This window comes from Pyrus communis, chromosome 17 (assembly GCF_041283825.1).
Source record: "Pyrus communis isolate YQ-2024b chromosome 17, ASM4128382v1, whole genome shotgun sequence".
NCBI classification, from domain to species: domain Eukaryota; kingdom Viridiplantae; phylum Streptophyta; class Magnoliopsida; order Rosales; family Rosaceae; genus Pyrus; species Pyrus communis.
Genome location: NC_142581.1, coordinates 8,948,999 through 8,958,542, shown reverse-complemented (window position 1 = coordinate 8,958,542; position 9,544 = coordinate 8,948,999). Strand labels below are relative to the sequence as shown.

Below are 9,544 nucleotides of genomic sequence, written 5' to 3'. Positions count from 1 at the left end.
CTAGTATAAAATAAATTTAGGGAACTTTAACGAAAAGCTTTTGGTATTGTTCACTTTAAAGAAAAACCACATTTTTACATTAAAAAGTCAATCCTAATACTATTCACTTTACCCTTTATTTTGTCCTTATGGTTAAAACTCAAAGTTTTCAAGCCATTTTCATTATTTAAATTTATGGGTAGGAATAGAAGAGACAAAGTCAAGTTTTGTAGACAAGCGTAGGGGAATCATTTAGGTGCAGATGTGCAAATGGCTTGCATGTTCTTAACATGAAACCAGCTATTATAAACTACATATTAATGAAACTTTCTTTATCAACAAAAAAAAGGTAAAAAGACTTTTCGTCTTTTATCACAACAAAAGAGTTAAGAAGAATAACATAATTTCATAAAACTAAAAAATTTGTTGTTTTTGTTTAAAACTCACCTAGAGGTGATTTTATCATCTCTAATTTACAAAATAAAAAAATAAAAAAATAAATCTCTCTCCCTCTCTCCCCGGTTCTCTCTCACTCTCTTTCTCTTTCCTTCAATTAAAAAAACAAAATAAAACAAACAAACAAACACATGTGGGCATATACTAGTTATAATACATAAAAATTTGGTGAGAGAGTTGACAGAGTGGACCTACTTATTACTTGAATAACATGGTAAAGTAATCATATCGACGAGAAATTGTAGTCCAGTAATTGAGAAAATGTCCTTTATATTAAGAAAATTGTTGTGGTTGGCATGGTTGATATTCAACTTAAATTTAATTATTTTAACTCAAAAATAATTTTTGAGTCTCAACCTTAAAATTTTTGTTTAGTAGAATTATTTTTGTAAGATTATAATTCTGAACGAAAATATATTTAATTCATTTAGTTAAAGATGACTTAACATATATGACAAAAGAAGGGACAAAACTCCGTCGACGCCACCCATTATTTATTTCTATACCCTTGGCTCTTTCTACAACTCTGTCAGAAGGCGGCCGGACTTGCACAAAAATGTTGTTAGACAAATAAACTTGTGCTACTTCAGTGTGAGTTAAAACCACACAATCTAAGAAATGAGTTCCAATATTGTAGTTTGTAATAAGCCTCATGCTGTATGCATTCCCCTTCCATTACAAAGCCATATAAAGGCTATGCTCAAGTTAGCAAAGCTCCTACACTACAGAGGTTTTCATGTAACTTTTGTCAATACGGTGTTCAACCACAGGCGCTTTCTTAAATCTTTAGGACCAAATTCTGTTGACTTCCCCGATTTTCGGTTTCAAACAATTCCAGATGGCCTTCCAGATTCAGAGGCTGATGCAACAACCCAAAACATCCCTTCGCTATGTGATTCCATGAGAAAAATTTTCTTGGCTCCCTTTCGTAACCTCCTCTTGAAACTCAATGAAGCGGCGAGTTCCAACAACAGTGTTGGTCCTCCAGTGACTTCCATTGTTTCAGATGGTTTCATGCCTTTTGCCATCACAGCTGCTGAGGAACTTGGACTCCCTGTCGCAGTGTTCTTCACTTTGGCTGCAGTCGGATTCATGGGCTGTAAGCAATACCCCACTTTGGTGGAAAAATGACTTGCACCACTCAAAGGTTAGATATATAAATGCTAATGAAGCAACTGTTTGATTTTATGGTGAACTGGTTGTTCCTAAACAAATAATGAAATTTCATAGGCTTATTTAAGTGCTGCGTTGCAGATGAGAATTATTTCACAAATGGTTTTCTGGATAAGGTCTTAGATTGGATTCCAGGAGTAAAAGCTATCCGTTTAAGGGATCTTCTGGCTTCCTTTCAAACTACTAAGACCTAGTTTGGTACTGAGGTGATTCTGAAAAAAGCTGGTATCAAAAAAAGCTGGGAGCTGTTTTTGTGTTTGGTAAACATTCAGCTTCAACTTTTTTTCACAGTTTTGGATGAAAAAAAGCCGAAAACAAGAAGCTGCAAAACCCAGCTTTGAAAAATCGGTTTTTTTTCACATCTGTTTTACATAAAAGTTTACCAAACACTATAATACTGTTTTTTTTTTTCAAAAGCACTTTTACAAAAAAGTTTACCAAACACTCTGCTGCTTTATTTCACAGCCGCTTATTCTCACAGCACAGCAGAATCAACTTTTTTTCAAAGCACAGCAATACCAAACCAGCCCTAATCCCAAAGACATCAATTTTAACTTCACCTTGGAAGCAGCTGTTGGAGTTCATAAAGCTTCAACAGTTGTTGTTCATACTTTTGATGCATTGGAGCTGGATGTTTTGGATGTTTTGTCATCTATGCTTCCACATGTTTACGCTGTTGGCCCTCTCCAGTTGCTTCTCAATCAGATACCAGAAGACCCTTTGGAGCCTATGGGTTACAGTCTGCCGAAAGAAGAAACAGAGTGCCTCGAATGGTTAAACACCAAGGCGCCAAACTCTGTTGTTTATGTGAATTTTGGCAGTTTAGCGGTTGTCACGGCACATCTTATTGAGTTTGGTTGGGGACTTGCAAATAGCAAGCTTCCATTCTTTTGAGTAATAAGACCTGATTTGGTAGCTGGTGAATCGGCAATTTTTCCACACGAGTTTGTGGCTGAAACCATGGAAATAGGTCTAATAACAAATTGGTGCCCACAAGAGCAAGTCCTTAACCATCCATCAGTTGGAGGGTTTTTAACACACAGTGGGTGAAATTCAACCATTGAGAGTCTGTCTGCTGGAGTGCCTATGCTCTGTTGTCCCTTATTCAGCAAACAACAAACAAATTGTCTCTATACTTGTAGTGAATGGGGCATTGGCATAGAGATCAGTAAGGATGCCAAGAGAGACGATGTCGAGAAGATTGTCAAAGAGATGATTGTGGGAGAGAAGGGTAAGAAAATGAAAAACAAGGCCATGGAGTTGAAGAAACTAGCAGAAAAGGCAACTGATCCACATGGTTCTTCATGGACCAACTTAAACAATTTAGTGAATCAAGTGCTATTAGGTACCGTTTGGTAGGTGGGACGGGACGGAACGGAGTGGGATGAGGCGTTCTGTCCCACGTTTGGTACGCCTAAAATGGGTGGAACGTGTTGTTCCACGGAACGAGTTTTAGGTGAATTTTCGTTCCACCTCCACCCCCTAGAACGACTCGTTCCACATCCGTGGAACACAAAATTATAACCTCTCCGTCTCCTTTTTCTTCCTCCTCGCTTCCATCCAAGGGCATGGGGAGCTATCAGAAACGGCGGCCGTGGCGGGGACCAAAGTCGCACCAGCAATGGCGACACTAGCGGCGCCCTGGTGGAGAAAGGCGTCGACTTCGCCAACTACTTTTGCACCTATGCCTTCTGCTACCACTAGACGGAGAAGCTCTCCGATCGAGTCCGCATGGACACTTACTACAACGCCATTTTCAAGAACAAGCACCACTTCCATGGCAAGGTACAACATTTCATGAGCTCACTACTTAATTACTCCTCCTTTACCATTTGTTGTTATGCTGTAAAATATTTGGGATAAATTTGGTTTTAAGGCCAGAAAGAATGAAAATTTACTGAAAAAGTTTTGAAATCGAGAGGTACCCACTTGGTTTTTCCCGACGATTTGTTCGAAAGCAGTCTAAAACATTTCTTATTTGTTTGATTTGGGTTGGGGTTTTCTGTATTTTGCAAGCGCGGAATAACCGTTCTGTTCCGTCTCTACGCGTACCAAACATACACGAAACCTCTGTCCCGTCTCGTCTGCGTACCAAATGGTACCTTAAGGAAAGGCTGGGTGTTGTCCCTAGCAACCTTTATTGGGCTTAACTTTGTTGTTATCAATGTTATTGTTGGTCTTAATTAACTTACAAAAATGTAGTGCTTAGAGGCTATTGTGTGTTGTCTAAAACAGACTATTCCTATAGGTATACCACCTGTTAGATTGACTTCTTTTAGAGTGTATATGAAGTTACTGACCTGCGGTGGTTTTTATAGGATTTATGTTTAATTTATTATTGCCCACAACTATATTTTGGTTCATTCTTTAGCTTTTTTGACAGAGTTAGTGTAGTCTTTTCACCTCTTTTTAGTTGAGAGCTTCATTAATAGGTAGAAGCCGGACTGTTCCAAACAATCCAAATGAGTTGTTCCACTAATAAAAATACATAAACCCGGACCGGCTCGGGCTCATTATAGAAAAACAAGTCGAGTCATAATCCACCAAAAATGAACCTGGCTCGACTCACACCCTGTCACTCCCCGACCCCAACATACATCCAAGATCGACACGTGATGTCACCAAGTATCCACATATCTAACATACCCCGCCTCCAGGATATATGTAAAACACAGCTGACGATCCAAATTGCATAGTAATTTTCGTATACTTTATGGCTGAATCCAACCTCCTCGTTAGACTGCCCACGTACCCTAAATAGGGATCAAGCTATTCGTAGTTCGTTCTTCACTATACAAGCAGCAATCATCACATAATTCACTATGTCTCAACATAAAACGACACTACAAACATGTAACATCACGAGGAACATTCAACAAAGTGCAACATAATCTTTGGCCACATTGGTCAACGAGTCTAATCATAATCATAACAACTATATCCAACAATATTCAATAATCACACCAAACAATAACATGTACAAAACACTGAAATGCGGGGCTAGAGCAACACAGTTCGGCTGAAGTCTACATCTCCGAAGAATAGGATTAAAACCGATGAACCAACAAGTCAAATGATGCGATTTTGAACCACTCAACAAAACCAAGACACCAAAGGGGATTCTGGACCACTCAACAGAATCCAAACCAGGATACGATTTCGAACCACTCAGCGGAATCCAACTAAAATATGTCACCTATTGAAATGTCCTAAGTACCACTAATCCTCATCACCCCTGGTATGCGTATGGCCCCCTATCGCGGATTTACAAAGAAGAACCATAAACATAATCTCATCGTGCATGCAGTGATCATCCATCGCGGATATAACAAGCATGACCACCCCTGAATACGTATGGTCCCTTATCGCGGATATACCAAGCAGAACCACATCCTAACTCTAGGTAGTTCCACTCATCGCGAATATACCAAGCATGATCACTCCTAGAATGCATATGGTCCCCCATCGCAGATAAACCAAGCACAACCATAGGTATGGTCTAATAACGTAGGCAGTGATCATCCATCCCGGATATACCAAGTATGATCACCCCTATCAATCCCCCATCGAGGATATACCAAGCAGGACTATATCCTATAGCTCTATGTAGTGATCATCTATCGCGGATATACCAAGTATGATCACTCCTAGGATGTGGTCCCCCATCGTGGATATACCAAGCATAATCACCCCTGGAATACGTATGGTCCCCATTAACGGATACACCAACCAGGATGACATCCCAACACTAGTTAATGATCACCCATCACTAATATACCAAGCATAATCACTCCTAGAATGCATATGGTCCCCCATCGCGGATAAGAAAAACAGAACCATAGGCATAGTCTAATAACGTAGGCAGTAATCACCCATCGCGGATATACCAAGGATGATCACCCCTAACAATCCCCCATCGTGGATATACCAAGCAGGACTGTCTAAGCACCACTGCTACCTGGTGCAATCAGTTCAACACACAATCTACCCCTACCTCAATCCCTATGATTTCCAAAGTAGACACTTGCACTATCAACTTCTCATGACCACTAACTATCTTGTCATACAAGCATAAAAGTTCTACATAATACTTCTAATAAGATTCTAGGTTCACATCGTCATAAAAATAATCATACACATCATTCATATTATCAAGAATTTAAATATACAAATGCATGTCACAATAAGGCATTCCAATCACGTAAATCGAGGTAAGCATTAACTTGAATCACTCACTAACCAAGATAGGTCTGCTAGGCTTTATTAGGTCTCTAGTCATACTAAACTCATAATTTACAAACGATTTGGAACATTTTATCTGAAAGTCAACCCTCGGTCGACATTGTCACTCGTAGGATCAACAATCCTACCTAACTCAGTTTGGAAGATCCGCCCACGAATCTCCAATCCATAACTTCCCAATAGTTTCATTAAGCATCTAGAACAAAATCCTAAAGTTTTGGAACGATTCAACGGTCAGATCTCCGTCAATTGATAAAATTACGTGGCGGCCAACATTCAATTTTACAAACTTAGGAAACCAATCCGGGAAGATCCATACGTCAAATTCCTGATTCGTCAGCTCCTAATATCCTCAAATATTATGTACTATTACGTATTTATATTTGGTGCCGATCCAACGGTCAGATCGTCAATTCATATAATGTCCAAGTGGCGATCTCTATCAAAACTATAATCATACGATGAGATTTCATCAATCAAACATCACATATGGAATCAGGGTATCCAAATTAGTCTAGGAAGGGCAGGTGGGGTCTCAGCCCACGCACCGCCGCACATGGCAGCCGGCCACCCCGTTTCGCCGGAAAATTCAACTATTTCCGAAAATTACCAAATTTTACAGGCATGTAGATCTTAGTGAGAGGAGAAATTTTTGTACCTGGGTAGAAATCCAATTCGGCCAGGAAACACCTGAAATCGCCCATGAACTGCCGGAACCCTAGAATTGGGTGTGCTTCAATTCGACCTCCATACTCGCTTCGACGCCTCCACCACTGCTTGGGCTTTGTTCCTAAGGTTGGGGGGGAGCCTATTGGTTGTGGTGCTCGGTCGGGTCGTGCGGGTCAAGGGGAAACCCGGTTTTCCCCTTCATTTTCTCCTTCCCTCATTTCCCTCATTTCCCTTGTCTCTCATTCATCCATATCTCCCCCTTCTCTCCTAATTGGTTCATCCTTTTTTCTTTGATTGGGCAACCAATGCCCTCCTCCCTCACTCTCCCACACCTCTCCTTTTTTTTCCCGTCTTCTTCACTGCCATCAGGCAACTTCTTTTTCTTTTCTTTTCTTTTTCTTTTTTTTTTTCTTCCCAGCCACTCACTGGCTTCCTTGCCTTGAGTCTGATTGGTCAGCCCTCCCACAAGGTGGGAATTCACTAAAAAAACACGAATCCGAATGCCCCGTAACTTTTCCATTATAATCTTGATTCACAAACGACTTTCACCTTTGCGCTTGTGGTTTTGAAATCTATTCGAAAACATTAATTGTGACCTCGAAAGGCCAACAAATTTTTAAGATTAATTACAAAAATTCAAACCCGATAACTATTCGATTTAATTCTCAAAATTTACGGAATTAAAATTAACTAATAAAGATAACGTAAACGTAAATTACAAATTTAAATTACGGGATACATAACGGATAGTGAAATTCCAGAGACGGGATTTCACACACCCACGCCTACTTGCAAGTGGTTTGTAGCTCAGTTAGTTAAGAGCATCTGTCCTTGCACCTGAGATTCCAGATTCGAATTTCCCTTCCCGTAGTTTAATGTACATTATCCTATCATTTGTCAAAAAAAAAAAGAGAAAAAATGATAATGGTAAATAATAGTTAATTTGATAGTTAGATCGTATGTAGAGACGAGTAATGATATAACAATATTTTACAATAAGGGGTGAGAGAAATAAATTGATATCGAACTCAACATTCACAATATTTGAAAATAAGACCTCTTACTTATAAATGCATAAAAATAACATTATACTGTTATACAAAGTGCTATATGCATGCATTGTTTTCAGTACATCCTTCTATCCAAGCCAAATTGACTAAGCTGAAAACTACTGCTCATTTTATATCTAAAAACACAACTGTCTGCAATCAAACATATGATTAATCAAATCTCTAGCGCGAAGGAACATATTAGGCAATGAAGAAAAAAAATTGGCAAAATACACATGTCGAATACACTAATTAATACAGTGCTTAATGTGCGAAGGAAACGAAGCAAAAAGTGTGGAGGAAACAATTGCATGGGCTCACATTTGGTCTGATTCAGATGACCGTTCCCCTGCCGGTAACCGGCGAGACTAACGTTTCCATGTAAACCGCGACTTCCGACTGAGTCCCGACAGCAATGTTTCTAAATGTCTTTCCCTTCGGATTATACAACGCCAATATGTTTCGCTTGTAGTCCAACAAAACTTCATCATTCTCTAAAATGCATAGAGGCTTGAAAGATTCGTTGCGCTCTTCAGGTAGGATCTGATCCAAAGAAATTTTCACGACTTTAGTCCAAGATTTTGCGACTCCGTACTCCTTCATCACCCATATCCGAAGATCCGTCTCCATCGGGTAAGAATACACAAATAGACAATTTTTACCAGCACCAACTCCCACAAAGACACAGTTTTTGTTGCCAAGGTAGGGCAATGGTAACATCTCCTTAAATTTCTCCTCTGCTAAATCGAAAGACAAAATTCGCGAAGCAACCATACTAACTTCTACCCAATGTAGAGCTCCGTTTAAGAAGCAACCCTTCCCTTTCAAGTGAATATAATTGCCGTGATCATCATCAGCACTCCTCCTCCATGAATCGGATTTGAGTGAGAAAACTTGAATCGTGACTTCTTTAGAACCAAGTGTTGTTTTAGACGATCCTCGGATTACCTTGTAATCATCCGTGGTGGAATCATACCCGAATCCATAAAACAGCGAACCAGAATAAAGAGGTTTTGGTAATACCTTGGACTGCCCAGTACAAGGATTCCATATGATAATTTTGTTGCAGTTTACTTGTAGACATATCAAGCCGTTGCAGGAACCCACAATTCGTGTAAGAACAATATCCGGGATCCTCACTGGAAAATCAAGCTCTTTACCTGTAACACGAACATGAGAATCACTCTTCTGATCAGTCAATGCGACGTGGACAATGGAGTGGATACGCGTGGATGAGAAAAAGAGGGTGAAGGTTCTGTTGTTGTTCATGCATGTGAGTACAGCGTGGCTGAGGTGCTTCGTAACGAAATGAGGATTGGAGATTAAAGCGCGCCATGACTTGCATACACACCGAAATTGGAGTAAAGATCTGACTGGGAGCCTCGAGAGGATCTCGATAATAATGTCGTTGTAGTCAATGAGAGGTACTCGTTGACGGAGTTTACCATCAGAGGGGGGAGGTTGCTTCAGCTGCCGGGGGCTACTGGGGCCGTCCGCCGTGGTAGTGTTGCATCGAGCTGCTGGCGGGAGTTTCGAAGTGGAGATTCTTGGAAAAAGGCGGTAAATACAAGAACAACACTCTGATTTTGTCATTGCAGAAAGCATTGTGTCGACAAGGTACTTCATGAACTATATATAAAAAATGGGAATGTCTGAATGAACCCACATATTTCATTACTACACCCAAGCTTTAAAAATAATTTTAATAAAAATTTTACTCTCTAAACTGTACAATTATAAAAAAAAATTAAAACTAAAAAAAAAAATGTTATAGACAAATCAAATTTCGTGAGATCGTTTAGGGTCTGTTTGGTATCCTATTAAAAAAATTCATTATTTCTCAAAACATTTCTTAAGAATATCTCTTGAAAACAATTTTCTTTAAGACTCAAAAACTTGTTTTATATGAGATTTAAAATTTTTAAATCTTAAAACTTAAACTAAACAAATAGATCCAAAGAGAGGGAGTTGAAGGG

At 39.4% G+C, this 9,544-nt stretch overlaps 1 protein-coding gene and 1 pseudogene across 2 annotated transcripts; one reads left to right on the top strand and one right to left on the bottom strand.

The window, feature by feature from the left end:
- Window positions 1-1,017: 1,017 nt before the first annotated feature.
- LOC137749227 (7-deoxyloganetin glucosyltransferase-like) lies at window positions 1,018-3,312 on the top strand (annotated as a pseudogene). Its single transcript, XR_015958127.1, has 4 exons — window positions 1,018-1,582; window positions 1,690-1,801; window positions 2,136-2,963; window positions 3,174-3,312. The product of XR_015958127.1 is annotated as a 7-deoxyloganetin glucosyltransferase-like (transcript).
- Window positions 3,313-7,901: 4,589 nt separating this feature from the next.
- On the bottom strand, window positions 7,902-9,236 carry LOC137709118 (F-box and associated interaction domains-containing protein). Its single transcript, XM_068448243.2, has 2 exons — window positions 9,213-9,236; window positions 7,902-8,978 (listed from the first exon to the last, which is right to left on the bottom strand). The coding sequence occupies exons 1-2, from the start codon at window positions 9,234-9,236 to the stop codon at window positions 7,902-7,904; spliced, it is 1,101 nt and encodes a 366-aa protein (XP_068304344.2).
- Between the last annotated feature and the right edge of the window lie 308 nt (window positions 9,237-9,544).